Below are 20,986 nucleotides of genomic sequence, written 5' to 3' on the forward strand. Positions count from 1 at the left end.
GGGCTGAGATATGCCCATTCAAAGTTTGCAATTTCAATCGGTTGCTATAGCGCCCCCCCTTTGGCCAATTGATGTAATATTGCTTCATTCACATCCTCCCATGACCCTCTACCACTGTGCCAAATTTCACATGGATTGACCAAGTCAGTGAGGAGAAAAAACGTGGAACAGACACACAGACAGAGTTTTCGTTATATAGTAAGAAGATTATGCAATGGTTTTACTGGTCCAGCCCACTTGAGATCAAACTGATAAACTAAAATGAGTTTGACACCTGTGATGCAGATAGATACGTTTAGTTGACCCAGGTTTTGAGATACAGCTCTCTTTGAGATTTCTGCCTCCAGTCCAGTACAATGGAATGTATTGAAAAATGACATAAGAAAAAAGCCAACAGCAACAATTCCTTTCAAAGGCAGTGTCACTCTTACTTTGGATAATCCACAGACCTCACTGTGAACAGTTTTCATTGCTTCTACTTCCTCAAAAGAAAGTAGCCGCTGAAAATCACCCACAGCTTTAAGAGCGTGTTTTTCTGGAAAGACACTGCTGTGGAAAATTTTTCTTTGCTTTAAACATCACAAGCAAAACTCCTTTCACCTCCACTGTGGAGGCAGAGAACTCAGAGGATATTTCAAAACCTGGGTAAATAAAATCAAAACTAACAGGTTAATGAGAAAATACGTTTGGGGTTTTTTGTAATCTGGGTGACCCAACCCTTTAACACAAAATTTCTCAGCCTCACCTTCAATCTTCAACTCTCTTAAAGGCTTTCCCACTCCATTCCTTCTCACTGGCACACACACACACAAACACGTAAACACTCACCTCCAGCAGGAAGCAGAATTGGGCTGTCAGTCAACTGGACAACCTTAAAAGGTCACAGAACCCTGCAGGAGATATAATGAATGAAATACAGCACCGAAACCCAAACACACATACACACAGTACAAAGACATAACAACATCCAGCGAGCCAGCTGTTCCACATCAGCAGCATCTATTTTTGACACACACGACTTCCCCGCCCTTCAAACTGACTGGCGCTAGTTTTTTAATTTGGCCTCTCGCAGCCGGGAAGCATTCAGACGAGGAGGAGAGGAGAGATGAGGGGTAAGGGGGGGTGAGGTTTAGCATTCATCTTGTCAGCGCAAGTTTATCAGCTCACCTGCTTTATTAGGTATAGATTTCATTTGGGAGAAGTATAGACACATTTTTCTGCCTAGTTAAAAACATCAGCGCCACCATTATCTTCATTTAAATTAGCCACACTAATTCATTTTAGATTTGTTAGGGGTTAGACAGTCAAGTCAAGAGCATTGTTTCCTGTCCTAAACTGTCACGACAATAATCTGGCACCCGCTCAGTCCCGACAGTGTATCCAATATCTGGCACGTTCCATTTTTCCTGTCAGTCCTCTCCACCTCCTGTGTGTCCCCTTGACTTTCTCCTTGACTTGCTGCTTTGATAATGAAGCCGAGAGATAGCAATCTTCCATTGTTCAACATTATTCTAATAAGACTATCGTTACTTAGATTCCAAGGGTGCGTGCGTGTGCGAGGGAGACAGAGAGAATACAGTATGTTTACTGACCTTGGCATTGTACACATGCTTGTGATGAGAGCCAATATTGGCAGAGTGAGATGGACACAGCTTTCTTTTTTTTCTCCTGATATTACACTTTATTAAAATCATCCATCTGTTTCGTTTCTGGCTGTGTCTGCATGTGATCTTCACTTTATGTGGATACCAAAATTGATTTTGTGTGCATGCATGTAATCATTTGTACTGTAGGCGTTCCTTAAAGGAATACTTCACCCCCAAAATGATTATTTGTATATCAGTTACTCACTCTGTGTTTCCTTGAATTGGGAAAGAAAACTTTGTTTTTCTCACATGCCTCCACAGTGAAGGAAGATTCCAAAAGCAGAGGAAATTCTTGATATACTAAAGTAAAAGGGGGTTGTATTTAACAACAGCAAAACTACATTAAAACATCCTTTTTGGGGCATCAGTGGCTTAGTGGTTAGAGCAGGCACCCAAGGTACAGAGGTTTCGTCCTTGCTGCTGCAGCCCGGGTGGCTTGTGGCCCTTTGCTGCGTGTCACTGCCCCCCCTCTTTCCCCCTACACACACTTTGTTGTTCTATCCATTAAAGGCAAAAATGCCCCAAAAATAATCTTTTAAAACAAACATCTTTTCACAAATTCTTACACAGCCTGTGCAGTATAATCCAAACCCCCATCCCAATACATCCCTTGCCCCTGACCCTCCATTTTGTGTGCTCACGTCGAGGGGTAGGGTATCCTCTTTTTCTTTTTGGGATAGAGGGGCAGGGGGAAGTGTCTAGGCTACATGCCACTCTAAATGGATGTTTGTAAGACTCCGAACCAAGTGTTATGAGAAATCATGGCCAAGATATCCTACACTTTTAATCTATCTCTATGTCACATTCCAAGTTCTTTTTTATTTGATGACTTTTTAGTTTACTGATAGCGTGAAACAGAAGTTGTGAACAAATCACGAGCGCCCATGCTTTCCTATCTCCATCATACTAATGATAAATGTTACCATAATAACACCATTATTTCCATGGTTGCGTCTGTTTATGTAAATGCAATCAACGACTGCTGATGACAAATCAGGGTTTTGAAAAGTTGTCTCATTTCATAGGGTGAGATTATTACCACTACCCCCTGTAACTCTGTTTTTTTACTTATCTTGTCGTATGCTCAGTAATTCCTAGACATACATTATCGTGAAAACCTTTGTATTTGAAACACCTGTGCATAAACAGTCTCACACACAGACGAGTAACACACCTGGGCAAGCATATGTATTTAAACTCTGCTCGTGCATTCACTTGAAATGCCGCCTCTCAGCTTGTTCATTGGCCAGGAGTTCTGCTGTCACTCACATATTCCTGACGCTGTCTGGACAATAAATGGGGGGCGGAATTTCAATTAAATGCACCAGCGGAGTTCAAAACACACACGTGTATCTATGTCCTCAAGTCTCTGTCTTTTTTTTGCTTTCAGGAGATGTTCACACCAGAGTGCAAGTTCAAGGAGTCTGTTTTTGAGAACTACTATGTGATCTACTCGTCCACTGTGTACCGGCAACAGGAGTCGGGTCGGGCCTGGTTCCTCGGACTCACCAAGGAGGGACAAGTCATGAAGGGCAACCGGGTCAAGAAGACTAAGCCCTCGTCGCACTTTGTGCCCAGGCCCATTGAAGGTATGAGAAAGCTTGTTTCATGGAACAACTTTTAATTGATTCTTTTGTGTGGTGATGCATGTACTTCCTAATTATTATAAATTGGCTATACTGTGCTGGTAATTACTTTAGAAAGCATTCTAAAAAAAAGTGCAGATTTCCTACCACTTACATGACAATGTGGTATGAAAACTAATTATTTACTTATGGCCTTTAATCAGGCACTGTTAAAGTTTTTGTAGCGCCTGTGGTGATTAAAAACCTGTGCATCCTAAGGCACAAAATATTTGAAATTTGTCAGATGTAAAGCTTTAGATTCTTAAATCTTGTTCTCATCAAACCAAACCTGAAAAACAATCAAGAAACGTGGGGAAAAAAGCTTAACTCTTGCATTTAAAGCATCTCAATTAAGCCGAGGACTTTTAGTTTCAGATATTATTAAACTTTAATAAGGAAACAAATGATCTTGCAGTGACACTGCTGTGCATTTACTCTGATGGATTACACATCCCCAGCAAGTTTTAATATATCTGAAAGTCCCATTATTATAATTAGTGGAACAGTGATTGCCCTGACGATTTCAATGAATAAACAATTTATATTTTAGTGCTGGCACTAATTTTAAGTACTCAATTAATAGGCTTAGAATCCTCTAGTATAGTCTTTTTTCATATAGTTTTGTACATTTTTATGTTTAATATCTACAGAAACAAAACTGGAATGACATGAATGGGAATAATAGGATCTGATGACTTATTAGAGGAATTGTTAAGAAATTCTGCTTATTCATTTTCTTGAGCACAGTAAGATAAATGTTGATACCACTGTCATATCTGTTTGCTAAATATAAAACCACAGACAGCAGCTAGTTAGCTTAGCATTGGCATACCCATGGAAAACATGTAGAGGTAGGGAATAATACGCGTACCAGCTCCTCTAAATCTCACGAAGAGGTTATATCTTGTTTGTTCAGTCCATGCCAAAACCAAAGTCAATAAATATTTTTGAATGAATCAAATTAGAAATACATAGAAATATAACGGGTTTCTGAGTGAGATTCAGGTGCTGGTAGGTGGACTCAATTTTTCAAAGAGCCAGGCAAGCTTCCCCATTTCCGATGTTTATGTTGAGTTATGCCAGTTGGCTGCTAACCTTAATCATATTTAGCTTAAATATGAGAGTGGTATCTATCTTCTCATCTAACTCAAAGCAAAAAGAGAAAAAAAACTTTTGTCATGAAAGTGAAACACCCACCCTGCGGTTCTCTCCCACATTAATTCTGTCAGCACTGTTGCCATCTTTAGCACTGTTCAGGCTATTAGCACAATGCCTAGCTGCTGGCTCAGCCACCGCTATGTTGAGAGCCATGTGCAGACAATCCCAGCTCAGACTCTGAATCATACTACGCACTGAATGTTGTATACAGATCCTTTAAAGTCTGTTGTTTTGACAGTCAGACTTATGAAAATTCATTTTTGCATGTATTTAGCTTTGGTTAGTATACGTTTATTTTTAAAATATCACCTCTAACAATATATTTAGTCGGAGCAGCGTTTGATAGATATCATGTAAACTTGTCGAGCAATGTGATAAAGCAAATGTGCTTACTTGGCCCTAATTCCCTGCCTGGTATAATTGTCCCTCCAGCCTCACACCTGACCTTGTCTCTGTCTGCACATCCATCTCTTCAATCTGCTCTCCATTGTCCCCTTTCTGAGCTCCTCCTCTCTTTGTCCTGTCGTCTCCTCTCCTCTCCTCTCCTCTCCTCTCCTCTCCCTCCTTCCTCCTTTCCTCTCTTTACATCTCTGCCACAGTTTGTATGTACAGGGAGCCGTCAATGCATGAGATAGAGGACAAGCACCGCTCCAGGAAGAGCTCAGGGACTCCCACCATGAACGGAGGGAAAGCTGTTAATCAGGACTCCACATAGCAGCGGGGGAGGGGTTTCCAGCAAGGGGGAGTGGCCTCAACCTGACTCAGGGGGAGGGGCCATAGGAAAACTCACCTCTCCCCCACCCCTCAAAATACGCACCACCATCCCCTCTGAAAAAAACGAGGGCCTTGCGACGACGAGGAGATATTACTGTACACCCAAGACAACAAAAACAAAACTGAACTCTTGCCTGTGAAAACCTTTTAGATGAATTAATATGAAAACAGAGGATATATATATATGAAGAAAAAAAAACATTTTCAATCAGGACTTGACCAACATTTTATGCAAAAAAAAGAGAAAAAGCTGTGATAAACAAACAAAGGAATGGTGGTCTCTCTTCACACAAATACAAATATCTATCATTTCCAATTTATGCTGTGAAAAACAAGCTTTAATACATGTTCGATTTTCATACGTTGGTTTCTTTTCTAAATGCTACTGCATCCTCATATGCTTTGTTGTGTTATTGTTGTCAGTAATAACTATAACATCATCATCATTACTAATCTGTTGTATCTTATCATCCCAGTTACTATCATGAAGTTATTCTGGCTTTTGGTTTTTGAGACTAAAGGAAGTTGGGTTTTTTTAATTACTTCTGTTTTTTCTCTCTCATAGTTTGATCTTGAATGCACTGTCACACTACCTGCTCCGGTGTGAGGGTAAGACTGAATGTATCTGATAGCTCTCTGTGTTGGACTCCAATAGAAACAGAGTGCTTAGGGTGGGATGTATTTTACTCAGGTGTGTACTGTAAGTGTGACTAACTGCAATGACGGGACAAGACTGATTCAAGCAATATAATAGAGAGCAGTCTAGTATGTCTCTAAATAATAGTAATAACAAACTGGCAGCACATCCCTGTGGTCGGTGTGTCTGTCGGTAGAGAAGACTGACAAAGAAAGTTGCGCAAGTATGTGAAAAGTCTGAGTCAAAGGAAAACTGTTTTGATATCGCTTCAATATACTCTTTAACATTCGCGAGGATTGTTAGGTTTTAAGTAAAGAGATGTCCAAACTTGTCAAAAATGGCAACGAATAAAACTCTCTCCAAAAGCCAAGGGGACGATAACGACCAGCATCAGCACTATGAGCCATGGCCAAAAAACGGTCACTTCACATTTTGCACCTCAAGAAACACAGACCCCTCTCTCTGCTGTTCGCTAGGCTAAAAATATAACCATATAACAGTATTCATGCCTTTGAACTATACGGACAAAAGGCTGTTTTTTCTAAGCAAGACGAATAATAAAAATTGTTTTGACAGGCCCGGCAGCGAGGACACGTGTTGACGAGTTTTCAAGACTATTTCTGTTACTTTTATTGTGAAAGCATTAGAGATTTCTCAACACTGGTGGACAGGGTGCCTGACTGTTTAATAATCCACTGACCTGTATTGTTAGTGTTTTCAATATGAGGTCACAATCATTAAAACTTCCCCGTCACAATGGAAGCAGAATGTCTCATGGAGGAACCAGTTCGTCTGGATATAGCCAGGTTCGGGGGAGGATGTCTCATCATCCCGGTGAGAGTATCTCCCGGTGTGTTTTCATGGTAACCCATACAGCCTCCACCCCTCCTGGTTTTGTGACCCATGAAATGAGCCATTTGCTGCATTGTGGAGGAAAGCTTCTCTTTCATAAATCAACATGCTGACAGGGCTGTATAAACAAGGTGAATTGACTGGTACACCGCGTACCCCGTGTGCGCTGCATAGCTCATTCCTAATCCCCAATTAGTTTGTCTAACTCAGGAAGTCCTACAATTGTTCTGTGAATGGGGCCAGACATAAAAAGGCTGGCCGCTTGTTGCCCAGCACCCGTTGCACAAAGCCTGGCCACCGGTGTGGTGTTAAAGGAGGTCGGGACGGGGTCGATGGTATTTTTTTCATTAAAAGGTGGTGTACAGCTAAGCCTAGGAAGGTAGAACAAGGGATTACAAGAGCCGGGACAAAGCATGACTATCGCATGACTGTAACCGTTGATGTAAGCTTGGTTCGACTTTGAGTCGAGAGCGAATAAAAGATTGTTTTGGGGAGAATAGGTCCAAAACTTTTTTATGCAACGTTTTGATCAGTATTTTAGCGAGAGTTTATCTCCTACATCTGATATGCTACGTTGGTGGTATGTACAGTAAATAGCACACATTCAGTTGCACAGAGCAAACCTGCAGTGATATATATTATCGTGGATCCGGCGTTCTACCTGGGGCCCGGGTCCACAGCTGGTGCAAGTTACCTGCGAGAGCTAACGGTAGATTAGTTCAACTTCCACAGCACTTACAGCATAACACTGATACATACAGTATATTAGACGTGACACTGAAAGTCAACAGGCAAGACCAGCATATAGAAGTATCTTTTTATAGAGGTTTATATTGGTGCAAATGAGATACATGTGGACTTAAAGCAATGCATGAAATTGGATGTACTCGATGTCAACTGTTGACAGCAGAAAGAGAGGATTTGAGGAAGGGATGAATACAGCAAGGAGGTAAAAATAGCTGATGTGAACGCGGTAAAGGAGAGCACTTTTCGGGGGGGTTTACTGATGTATGAAAGGGTGAGTAAAGGCTTCGGTTGTATGTGATACTAAGTATGATTTATTATTTTTATGTTTGCAGATGATTTCACTGCATTGGAACACGCTCATATATGCATTATGAATTGTGAGATGAAATAAAAAAAATATGCATTGATAATAAAAAAAAATCAGAATGAAGTTAGTGATTGTTTAAGAATAAAGACTATGTTATCAAAAACTTTCACCTACACGCAGTGATTGATTTAATGTGTTGTTAATCCTGACTGACAGCTGTTATGAGTATCTTTTTTTTTTTTCTTTTATTGATGTCACTCTTTGCAACAACAAGAGAAGCGGCGGGATAAGCAGACAAACTAAATCCATCAACTTGGGGATTTTATGTGTCTCAAATTCAAGAAAATCCAATCCGCTTCCTCTATCAATTCACCGGGGGTGATTTATCTTCTCACTAGCCCCTAAATCCGATGTGTCATTTTGGGATGGCGCTCCTTCGCCCTTAATTCTCCCGTTGTCATGGAAACAGACCTTCTGTGCCGTCTGCAAGGAGAATGAGGAGGAGGAAGAGGAGGAGGAGGAGGATGAAGGCTCCCCTGACTTTCAGGACGTGGCTTGTCTTCTCTCCTGCGTGATGGCTGCAGCACAGAGAACAGCAGAGTTGGAGGACAGGAGGGGGGTTGGGTGGGGGTAGCACTGTATGTTTCTATTTCTGTGCTTCTTCCAGTTACAGTAAGCAGCCGAGAAGAGTGCAACATTTGTAGTTGCTCGCAGTAAGATAGAGAAATTGGGGGTGAAAGAGAGAAGAGGAGAAGAGAAAGAAAGAAAGTTAAAGGTGAATCAATATGTGAAAAGAAGCAAAAGGAAAGTTCTTCATCCACTGCATTTCACTAAAAATGTTCTTTCTCTCTTTCTCTTCATAAACACACTTAACATGTTCACTAACACCAGCCTGCCCTCATTCCCAGGGCGTCAAATACTGCCACTTTGTCTCTCCCCTCGGCATGTGATATGAGACACAAGTTGTGAACCCATCTGTGGCAACACTTGATGCTGAGAGCAACTGATACAGTATAAAGTAGTGGTTCCAAACTGGTGGGTCACGGTCCACAAGTGGGTTGCACGTCCATTCTGAATGGACCGCAAGTGACTCGCGAATGTGTCGAGTTTGTAAGAAACACGATTTATTTTGAGTTACAGTGAAGTTCCAGTACAGAGCTTTTATTTTGAAGTGCCGTTTCCTGCTGTAGAGTGAGTGACTAATGGACAGCTACATGACAGAGACAGCAAAATTGCTCATCGACATGGCCAAACGCAAGTATGACGTTGAATATATTGAACTGTGTGGACCTTGAACTAATGACTAAGGAGAAATCTGGACCTCGTGGCTGGACCAGTTGGGAATCACTGGTATAAAGAAAGAGAAAGTCTGTGTAGGGCGGGAGGGACTGGAGGTGGATCGGTCAAACAAAACCGGACTTTCATCCACAAGACTGCAGTTTGTTTTCACTGAAACCAAAAGTCAGTGTTGTTACATGACAAACTTTTTTTTTAATTAAGAATTTTATTTATTCAGCTATGCAGTAGTTGCAATACAATTTTAGAGAAGTGCAGCTTACAAAGAATGCAATTACAACTACATTAACAGCGGAAAAACGAAATGTGTAGCAAATATAAACATATAGCAAATATCCTCCTGAGACCCTCACGTTTTGGGTTTACTTGACCTTATACTTCATTCTGCTCAACTTAGACCTGTTGTCCTCGTTCGTGGACACTTTTTTGTGCCATCTAGTGGTAGTAAGAGCGCATTACACTAATCCATGTAAAAACAAGATGGCAGCCATCTCTGCCAAGTTAGTCTGCAGCCGATCCCAACACAAAAATGGACAAGGTACAAAACCTGATCTCATTTTATGGTTGAAACTTGTTTAGTTTTGATTAATAAAGTTTGTGGTTTGATATGGCAACAAAATTGACCAATTTTAGCAACAGAAACAAGCTAAGACGCTGTTAATTAGGAAGAACTCGTTTGAAGCCATTTGGGACTTCATGGTTTGTTTGAGGTCATTAGGCATCATCGTTGACTATGTTTAGTTTTCTTATACTTATCAGGTCCTACTGATCCCAAATAGCTAGGAGAGATTAAAAATGCATACCAAACAAAAGTTCAGGTCTCAGGAGGATACAGAAACTAGCTTAGAGTCAGGTGCAAAATCTATATATAATGACAAAGACAGGTTACCAGTGGATGATAAATATTGTATGGCTGCTTATAAATATGTTTGTACATTTTTTCTGAACCTAACCAGATGAGGCTTAGCAAAAGTTCAGTCAGGAAGACTGTCTTTACGCTCTCATTTCATTCACAAATCTCTCTGCCTCACTCTCCGGCCTGTGCTTGATCAACTGACTATGGGCGTCACTCTAAATTAATTCAACCAGATTCTGCCACGACCTCCCTAAACCAATCATATCATTCCTGTCATATTCCAAAACCGTTCTCCTCTCTGCTGCTGTCAGTTTTCATTTCAGGACGAACAGATGCAACCCTTCAAACCAATTCAACTCTAGACTTCCAGCATCCAGTGCCCAGTCCTGCGCCACATACCGTCATCCTCATTCTCAGCCAGCTCTCCTCACTTCCACCACCAGTGTCTAGACTCCAGAGGGGAGGATATTCCTAAACTAATCTTGGCATCTCTACCCACTTAATATACACATCACGATGGGGTCTAATCACTTAAGAACCTTCCACTATTTATCTTTATCCTGCACTGTGTGATGAATTATTGTTCACTCTAAATGGAGTCTCTCCTGATTGAAGTAGTTTTGTTGCCTACACTTTACTATGTCACAATGTGTTTCAGCTATGCATCACATAGATACACTTAAGGTTGCCCTGTGTGTCACTATGAGACGTCAAGGGGTGTGACAAAGCATTAGTCTTTGACGATCTGGGAGTGAGTGCTGACACAAAACACATTTTCTCATGTGCACACGTCTTGCCATTTCAGTCTTGATTACAATTTATTTCCTGTATCACTGATTCATCTTTACATCACAGTACTCTTCACTTCAATAAGACATAATTGGATACTAGTCTACAGCCATGCCAGTGGCTCTACAAGGGCTGGGCAACCTGCTCACAATGTCAATATCAACAAGCTGAGCACTAACTGAGACCAGTGTTAATGCCAAGATTTGGTCATAAACCAAAGTGTTGGGAGCATAGAAATTTGTGCTGGATGAAAAGTTAAGGAATGACCAAAAGTATCCCTGAAGGAGACACAAAAGTCTGAACCAAATTGAGTGAGTAACCCTACGAACGCTGAGTTAAAACACGTCACGTTTAATCACAATCAATATGCTGTCTTGTTCACTGCATCCACCTCTGTGATTAACTTTCACTGAGGGCAGAAACAAGTCAAGGTCAGCTATTTAGACACCCATGGGAGTAGGAAGTCCAAATAGGGTCATCTCTTTAGATACACACAGGGAGGGCAAGGGCTGCAAACAGCTTGAAGGCCGCTCCAGTCTCCTCTGCTCTCCTCCCAGCTACAGCTCCAACTGTGGCCTCTGCTACTCCTCTCACATCCACCTGTCCTCCCCCACCTTCCCTCCTTTGCTCCTGTATGAAAGAGGCAACCTTGGACACTTAAAGAGACAGTTCACCCCAAAATCAAAAATACATATTTTCACTCTCACCTGTAGAGCTATTTATCAATCTAGATTGTTTTGGTAACGGAGCGTCTATAATGTAGTTTGTTTCAAATGAAGCTGGGAGCCTCTGCAGCTGTGGTGAGTAAAAGCCCCGCCGCTATTTGTTCATGTTATTACTTTATGTCCGACCGTGAGGATGTACCATTGTTTGCTAGCTTGATGCTAATGACAGTAACGTTAACTCAGTGGGTTGACAAAGTGCCTCTGCTGTTTCACACCATCATTTCCCCCTTTTACTCTGTGTGGTAACATCCCTAGAGGAAATATTAAAAACGCTGGGGTGTTGTTGTCATACAGTTGTCTTTGGCAGCAGATCGTTCTGTGTTTCTACTGGTCAAAGTGACAGCTGTGATGGGAGAATTGGATCTCAGTGAAGAGCAAGTGGTCCATAACTTTAATTTTGGAGACAAAAAAATGCAGGCTTAGCGCCCTGTGGTCCATTGCCCAATAGGAAATGTAGAATACTCAAAAGTACTTTAAAAGTGTTTGAGTTACTTTTCTTAGGGAGTAACTTTGGAAGTACTTTTAAAGTAATTGAGTTACTTTACTCAGGGAGTAATGCAGTAAAGTAACTGGTTACTTTTTTAGAAAGTAACACAGTAATGTACTTTGATTACTTTTAAAGTAACCCTTACCCAACACTGGCAATGATACAGTTGGCAGGTGTAGTTCGGCAAGAGGAAAATGGTTCCTACTTAGTAACCAGTTCATGATTTCTGGAAAGAGACATTGCTGCTGAGAATTTCAAATGTATTTTTTGGGTTCTTTGAGCACCACAAATTGGGTGCCATCTAGTTCTATTATATTCAATAGAAGGCAGACATCTCTACAGTCAATATCTCCAAAACTCTGCAACTTACACCAAAACGATCCTGCTTAATTAGCAGCACTAGGCCCTGTNTGATACAGTTGGCAGGTGTAGTTCGGCAAGAGGAAAATGGTTCCTACTTAGTAACCAGTTCATGATTTCTGGAAAGAGACATTGCTGCTGAGAATTTCAAATGTATTTTTTTTTGGGTTCTTTGAGCACCACAAGTTGGGTGCCATCTAGTTCTATTATATTTAATAGAAGGCAGACATCTCTACAGTCAATATCTCCAAAACTCTGCAACTTACACCAAAACAATCCTGCTTAATTAGCAGCATTAGGCCCTGTGTCCACATAGCGCCTTTTTCTGGCAGAAAGGCGCTAGCGCTGGGATGAAGCGTCTGTGCGCCCCAAAAAAAAAAGCTCACAAGGGTTTTCGTTTCTATGACAACAATATCTTGACAATTCCTGTAGCCGTGCAGTTTTGCAGGTTTATAGTGATACATATACTGTGTTAATCTTTTAATGCTACAGCTGGTGAAGTCATCATCATGTTTTATTAGTAGGATTTGTGTTAATGTACTTAGTAACTTTGCCACCACTGTATGGGTTAGAATTGATTACATGTGTGTTGCTGTAAAATCTCTCAATTTATATATTGCTGGAAAAATAATTAATTTAACTAAAGGTGTGTTCACACCGGACTTTTTATTTTTTTCGCTGTCGCTCGGTTCACCCCTTTGATATCGCTTCATCGCTCAGTTGCAATCGCTCGTCAACGTGGCAGAAATCAACAGACTTGCTTTTTCGCTTTGATGACGTCATTGAAGCAATCAGGGTATTTCAGGGGGGGGTTCTTGACTGTCATGACATGTCAGCTTCATTAAAAGTATAGCTGCAAATTAAAAGCAACAATAGATGTAAAAACACACAGAGACAATACATCTGAGCATTTATAGGCTACCTCCGACTGCGGCAGCAGCTGAAAATTATACATTTTGATACATACATGTATACATATTGCAAAACTCTGTAAAAGTACACCAAAGCATACGTTTTTGTTAACAAATATTTTATTACACAAAAGACGAAGAAATTATGATTTTTTTTTTTTTTTTTACCTATTTTGGCACACATAGATACAGTCGGCAATGACGGGAACGCCCACAAACGTCACATCCGGTTAGAGCCGAGGGGGAAAACAAACCGGTCTCTGCCATTAGCCAAAATGCCGAAGAGTTGCTGTGTGCCCTTTTGCACCGCAAATAAACAAAAAAATCGCCAGTTAAAGTTTTACATTTTACCAAATAATAAAACGGAACCACAACGGAGGACAAAATGGCTTCAAGCTATCAGAAGAGAGGACAAGTTTGGCAGATTATGGGACCCAACAACAAAACCTGTGTATGTCTGCAGTCAGCACTTCATTTCAGGTAAGTTTAATGTAATGTTAACCATTTCCAAACAATCGTAGACTATGTCAGGGGTATCAGGAATATTAGATTAATTGTTTAAACGCTAGTGAACTTTGTACTACATTTGTAATTTGTGTAGATTTCCTCGCAACACGTACAAAAGTACACATTCAGTACCTAAGTAGAAGTACAGATACTCGTGTACAAAAGTCTGGTAAAAGTAGAAGTACTGATTAAAGTTCTTTACTGAGTACGGTATATGTAAAAAAAAAAAAAGTGCTGGCTCTGAAATGTACTCCAAGCATAAAATAAAATATAGCTGAAGGACATTTCTATTGCCTGTTTCTGTGCAAAGCTAAAAGAACCTCACGTCATATTGGACCAACAACAATTAGATGATTGATTGATTTATTGCCAACTTTTGAATCAGTCACCAACTGTTTTGATGTTTATTTTATGTTTAATTTATCGTTTTGAGTCATTTTTAAGAAGAAAAAAGTCCAGATTCTCTGATTACAGATTCTCAAATGTGAATCTTATTGGGAAGGTGTGCAATGATGCAAAATAAAAATAATCTTTAATTCCCCTCAGAATAGTGGGAAACTAATAGTGGCAGTAGCCTCCAGGTCTCCTCAAGTTTAAATTAACTGCTTTAGCTCTCTTACTTATTCCCATGTTTTTAACTGTTTTCCCTAGGCTTGAAAAATGAAGAAAAGGACCACCCAGATTACATACCCTCGCTCTTCCGTGCCAGAAAGACGCAGTCTGCAGCTGCAGAACTGCAAAGGCTGGAGCGCAGAAGGGAGCGTGAACGTCACCAGGCTGTCCTCAGTGACGTTCCCACAGCCCCAGTACCAGAAACAACACCACCAGACGCACCAGTACCAGCAACCACAGCACCAGAGGCTCCATGCCTTCCTCAGAGTGTGGAGAATGAGATTTTCAACTTAAGCAGAGAGAGGGATGAGGCCAGGAAGGAGCGTGATGAAGCTGTGCAACAACTGGAAAAAATCAACTTTTCTGCAAACAGTGTGAGAGAAAATGACATCAAATGCAAGCTGATGACTGGGCTGACATGGACACTGTTTGACACCTTGCACCAGTACCTGGTGCAGTTTGTAAAGCCACGAGAGACATCCAAACATTCGACACAAGATGAGCTCTTCATAACATTGGTGAAACTGCGGCAGAACCCTTCAACGGACTTTATGTGTGGAATACTTGACTTGGCACACAGCACTTTTCTTGATGTGTTCTCCTGGTGGCTCAATCTGCTGTATGCAAAAATTTCATTTCTGATTGCTTGGCCTGACAGAGAATGCGTCAGGAACACAGTACCAGCCGAAGTTCTTTTGCAATACCCCAGACTGACGTCTATCATCGACTGCTTTGAGATCAGAATCTAACATTCAAAGAAGCTGAAAACTAGGTCAGACATTTTTGCTTTTCATCAGATGTCAGAATAACATTACTGACCTAGTTATTTCTCTGTATACGAGAAAAGATACATGTAAACTATTTCCATGTTAATATTACAAAAATATTTGTCTTTTCTCACAGAGCAATGACCTACTCTAAGTACAAAAACTGGACCACAGTCAAGTACTTCATTGCATGTCATCCATCTGGTGCCATCACATATGTCTCCAAAGGCTGGGGTGGGAGAGCGTCAGATGTTCACATTGTGAGGAACTCTGATTTCCTGTCTCAGAGATACCTACACGCTGGAGATCAGGTAAGATTTTAACCATGACTTTTATACTCTTCTTGTTTTGTTTTTCCTAAACAGATTCTTATCAGTGTGTTTATTGTTTCCCTGTAGTCCCCATGTTAATTTGTCAATGAAAACACAGTGTATTTATGCTGTTCATTTCAGATACTTGCTGACCGAGGCTTCACCTTGAGAGAGGACTTCGCTGTTCTGGGTGTACAACTGATTACGCCATCATTCACGCGGGGAAGAAAACAGCTGTCAGCAGAGGATGTGGCAAATTCTCGTGTGACCTCAAACATTAGAATTCACATAGGTAAATATTGTGTCAGCAGCTAGCTCTCCAGTATATGAATGTGTGAGGAATCAGATATGTCAGTTGTAATCGTTTTATTGTAAGACAAGTAACAAAAGAACTTTGACAATAAATATGTGATCTGTTTCTTGAAGAGAGAGTGATTTGCTGCTCTGAAGAGCTGGTTCCATATTTTGGATGGTCCTATTCCTCTGCGCCTGGTGAAGAGATTGAGGGATGAGAGACAGAAGAGAGAAGAGGCCATGATTGACCGAATTGTACATGTCTGTGCAGCATTAATGAACATGTCTGGCAGTATTATGTACAACAGCAACTAAATTTGAATGTAAGGATAAAATAAATGTGCTATCATTTAATAATCTGGGCCTCCCGGCAAAATATGTTGCTTGATGAATATGTTTGATGAACAACTCATTTGTGTTCTGACTGTTCCACCTGTTGATTTTCTTTCCAGAGGTATTTCATTTCTTTCAGTGCTGCTCTGCTGCTGCACACCCTGTCACCCTGCCTCTGCCGTCTGCCTCTGCTGCCTGCTATGCTGCTGCCTGCCATGCCACCACTTGTGCCACCTGACGTGCCACTCTCTGCGCTGCTTTGAGCAGGCCTGTGCTCTGCCTCCTTAGCAGAAACATGTACATATGTTATGGATTATATTGAGAACAGGGTACAACACCACATTCCATTAATTTCATATTGTGAATATATGTACTGTATAATGATATTAGAGTTTGTAAATATCACCCAACTCTCTCAGTAAGTATTCAATTAAATGTCTAAAACATGATTCAAAATGATTCAGTAACAAATAAATATGACTCAGAGTCACTGACTTATTTATTGTCATTTTTACATACTGATAGGAAATCAGACCACTTACCTGTGCATCTCTCAGCTCCTGAAGTTTAGGAACGATGTGTTGTGACCAAAATCTTTGCGTCACACTGATGGCATCACTGATGAACTCATCATCTCTGGTGACCCTAAATATCAGGCAAGTCTGAGGAGTCCAAGTGATGAAGTCGGCATATACTCGCTGGGTGACGAACATCTGCATTTGGACCTATCAAATAAAGCCATTGTACATTTCTGTAAGGGGCTGCCTGCTTATCTAGCCTCTGACATTTGATTGGACCTAGTTTGTTACTACTTGCTACATTTACAAACAAATGCAATACAATTGTAATACTTAATATTTACAATATAGGCAATACTCTATATATTTTGGATTATCATACAAAATCTAGTTTCATGCTTAATTTTGGTGTACAGTAAGGCTAAAATATTTAAATACCTGTGTGAAATATGCATGGCTCCTCTTCAAGCTTGTCAGTGTTTCCAGGTGTCCTCTTTTGTCAGCAAGCCACTGCTGGATATGCTGAAACCCACCAGAAGTATCCTGAGCCCACTTATAAGGACACTTAGCTTCCAGAACACCCTCCCCACAGCACTCACAGGATACATAGCCATCGCATGAACCCCCCAAGTATGGCATAGACTGGCAAATGTGAAAACCAGCCTTCCTGATGACCAGGTTGTGATGCGGTGTGTCTACTGGGGAACATATATATATGGCTGAGGATAGGTTGGCTGTGTAACTTGCAGCTCCAAGAGCATGCCGATAGGTTTCAATGGCATCATACTCATGGTGTCTCCCCCACTGGATCCGTGGCTTCGTAATTGGCCTGTGTCGTTGTTGACCTATTTCATTTATTAACGACTTGCTTGGTTTATCAGCAGCTGTCAAGACACGGTGGGCTATGGATCCTGTAATACGACCAACTCGCTCTTGATGCCACTGTACACAGGATGCCTGGCTGATTGTTGCTCTCTCCACATTTTCCACCTCCTCTTCAGTCACCTCATGCTGGCTGAAACACCATGGCTTTTTAGATGGTCTGGCAAAATCCTTAAAACTGTTCAAAACCACCTCCCCTCGGGTTTCCCCGCCCCCAGCTGTGACGTCATTGCCAACTGTATCTATACAAAATCCTCCCGCTCCTCGCTCCAGGCAGCTCCAACTCCGCTCACATGCTCTGACAGAGAGATGCATTGGTGCTGTCCGTGGTGCTTAACACTAGGACTGCCAGGATTACAGCGCCCCTCCAAGCGCCACAACATTGTTTATGCTGCCCGTGTGTTCAGAAGCACACCAAAAATGCATTTGAGTAACTTCCGAGAAGTTATGATAAAATTAAAAAAATATTACAGACTATAGAATAGGACTGACAACCTCTCCAGTGTCTCATGTCAATTAATTAACACTATTTGTCGGCTTTTTATAATTCTCCTTTTTTTTTTTTTTGCTGCTGCACTGTGTCTCCAGTTGAAAGTGATGATTTGCTAAATACATTCTACAATAATAAATTAGATTAACTTTTGGTCTATGATATTGTTGGCTATATTACGCATTTTAATTTAAAAAAAAAAGTAAGAATAAAAGAAATAAACACCGAAATAATTAGTGGAAACTTTTTTTTATTGATACTCCTCCTCTAAATTAGATTAACTTTTGGTCTATGATATTGTTGGCTATATTACGCATTTTAATTTAAAAAAAAAAAGTAAGAATAAAAGAAATAAACACCCAAATAATTAGTGGAAACTTTTTTTTATTGATACTCCTCCTCTCTGACATACTAACACACACACACACACACACACACACACACACACTGAGCACGCGACTGAATGAATGATTGAACATTGGAAGCGGTTCAGCCGCAGTCCCGCCGGCTGGCGCGGTCACTGTTGAGATTCGTTTTTTATTATTAACAAAATGTTTTTTTATTGACCGGTTTTGTTTTCAAATAAATATTTGGAAACGAAAATGTATGCTTTGGTGTACTTTTACAGAGTTTTGCAATATGTATAGCCACCTGTAGGGCCTATGTATCAAAATGTATAATTTTCAGCAGCGCTCTGCCGCGGTCGGTGGTATAAATGCTCAGAAGTGTAGTGTGTTTCATTTTTGTAACTTAAAGGCTTCAGAAAACATACAAGACACATTTTTAGGAAAAGTCATAGGAAGAGAAGCTTGTAGGTTTTATCTAAAGAGAGTTATTTGCAATGTCCGGTGTGAACACACCTTAAGACTAAGACTATTAGGCCTATATGTATATATAAACATATATATATATATAGCTATTGTCTCTGTTATGGTAATGTCTGTGTGACATGTCATACAACTCCGGACAGACGGACACGGCCTGCACCAGCTTCTCCTCCATTTTTTCTGGTTACCAGGGTGGTGAGTGCTAATCACACGCTGCCACCTAATTAGAATCAACATCATAAAAAGCGAAACTACGACTTTCATAAGTGTAACCTTTTCAGCTCTTGTCTTTGTTAAAATGATGTTCAACCATTTTATTTTGGCCCGAGCAACCTTCAAATACTTTCCATAGTATTTAGCTTGACAATGCAAATTTTGCATGGAATACAGTACAGTACGCCTAAATTAAAATAACCTTGATTTCAAAGAGAGCCAGGAACCATTTTAGCCAACAAACTGGCCACGACCCAAAGCTCTACGGGCAAACTGGACACACAGGAAAACTCAGGAAACTAAATGACATTGCCTCAGGTTGGAAACATTTCTTCACACAAAATGTACACCATGAGGTATGACATATTGGTTGGTTGGACTTTAATCAAGGTGTATCCAACTGGAATATAATAGCTCATTATATGTGATATTTGAGTGCAACCAGTCAAAGTGTATTGTAGCAGACAGCCTGAACACAGCAGGCTGCTCCTTTTTTTCTGAGCAGAGGAGGATTTGGTGAGTGGGTGTGGCAGCAGAGGAGTGGGTGTGGCAATACAGGTGGGGTGTGGTCAAAACAGAGGGGCAGAGAATGATTGCTGACTGCATACACCTGACAAAGCCAGTGTGGAGGAGAGTTGCATGAGCAGAAGAGTTTTGAGCCACACAGAGCATTTTTCTGCATACAATTCATTCTTTTAAGATATTTTTTGGGCATTCTTGCCTTTAATTGATAGGAAAGTTAAGCATGAAGAGGGGAGAGAGAGAGAGAGAGAGGGAATGACATGCAGCAAAGGGCCTCAGGCTGTAGTCGAACCCTGGCTGCTGCGGCAACAGCCTTGTACAGTATATGGGGCGTCTGCTCTATCCACTAAGTCACCGACGCCCCACAATTCATTCTCTTTTTGATTGACTGTCGCAAGCTCCTTGAGGTGAGTTCTCCCTGCTTCAGAGGATCTTGGAGAATGAAAGTGTTATCGTGAAGGTAATTCATTGTGATTGTTGTTGTAGTGGAGCAGAGGATTCCGGAGCTGAGTTTTACTCCAGTGCTGGAGATCATCAAGAGCAGGTTTGATTAATTTATTTACCTTTTTGCTCATCTGATGTCTGACCCTGGATTTCTGTTGGAAATGCTGAATAATGTGGTGACTCTTTGGAACATCCATGCTGATCAAAAGCTCTCCTCAAACCTGTCTTCACTCATTCAACTCACACTCAAACAATAAACTCTGGTACACCATCCCCATTCCCCTCTCCACCCATTGCTCAAACTGGATTTTACCCCCTCAACCCGTCTGAGACTGACTGAAACCCTGCCTACACACACCCTCACACAGACACCCACATTTTTATGATGGTCTAGGAGAAAAAGAACTCCTATTGAGACTTTTTGGGATCTTTTTTTGTTTCAGTATATGTTGATATGACATGGCTTAAGTTCGTTTAAAATGTTGTGTTTAATGGGTTCTTGGTGTCCTGACACTAATGAAAAGACAGTGTAAAATAGTAACTGCTATTTGACCTGATTATTTGGTATTTTGTAGCGTGGGGCAGGTAAGGCCTAGGCTGCTCCCCTGAACCCTAATTGGCAGGCTTAATTGTTTGTCTGGCGCCCAACTAATAAAATTAATAATAAATAATAAATTTATAAGTTATGTTACCGTATGTGTGGTTGGATTTAGTGTATGACATCATCTCCTCTTATAATTCAACTGATCCAGCATTAATATGTTGGCTTATGGTCATGTTAACATGTGCTGTTTTATGTTTTTACACAGATGTCATGGATAAATGAAATGTCAGCTCGGGTGGCAAATTCTGCCCCTCTTAACACACCCTCAGGTCTAAAGTTGCCCATGTTTTAATCCAACATGTGACATCTCAACCACACTATGAGGAGTTTGTTGCCAGCACTTGCTCACACATCTTAGTTTAGCATATTAGCAGGCTAATATTTGATTATTAGCAGTAAATTTTAACAGATGAAGCTGCATCAGCCCTTTACACAGTTGTAAACTCTTTTTTGAGGAGGGCAATCTCTTCAGTGCAATCACCTCTTCAAATA

General features: G+C 40.8%; 2 protein-coding genes across 6 annotated transcripts in view; both read left to right on the forward strand.

Moving 5' to 3' along the window:
* Window positions 1-7,894, forward strand: part of fgf12a (fibroblast growth factor 12a) — a 54,962-nt gene extending 47,068 nt beyond the window's left edge. For all 5 annotated transcript variants that reach the window (XM_050033260.1, XM_050033259.1, XM_050033261.1 and 2 more), the window contains 2 exons: window positions 3,037-3,235; window positions 5,029-7,894. In XM_050033260.1, coding sequence (XP_049889217.1) covers window positions 3,037-3,235; window positions 5,029-5,144 — 315 coding nt within the window. In that variant the 3' untranslated portion in view covers window positions 5,145-7,894. The remainder of the gene's footprint in view (window positions 1-3,036; window positions 3,236-5,028) is intronic.
* A 5,525-nt stretch (window positions 7,895-13,419) lies between these two features.
* LOC126382958 (THAP domain-containing protein 7-like) lies at window positions 13,420-17,477 on the forward strand. Its single transcript, XM_050033256.1, has 6 exons — window positions 13,420-13,650; window positions 14,329-15,061; window positions 15,193-15,367; window positions 15,509-15,659; window positions 15,794-15,984; window positions 16,114-17,477. Exons 1-2 carry the CDS (start codon window positions 13,446-13,448, stop codon window positions 15,036-15,038), a joined length of 915 nt encoding a protein of 304 aa, XP_049889213.1. The 5' UTR covers window positions 13,420-13,445; the 3' UTR covers window positions 15,039-15,061; window positions 15,193-15,367; window positions 15,509-15,659; window positions 15,794-15,984; window positions 16,114-17,477.
* The last annotated feature ends 3,509 nt before the right edge of the window (window positions 17,478-20,986 follow it).

Source organism: Epinephelus moara, chromosome 21 (assembly GCF_006386435.1).
Source record: "Epinephelus moara isolate mb chromosome 21, YSFRI_EMoa_1.0, whole genome shotgun sequence".
Taxonomy (NCBI): domain Eukaryota; kingdom Metazoa; phylum Chordata; class Actinopteri; order Perciformes; family Serranidae; genus Epinephelus; species Epinephelus moara.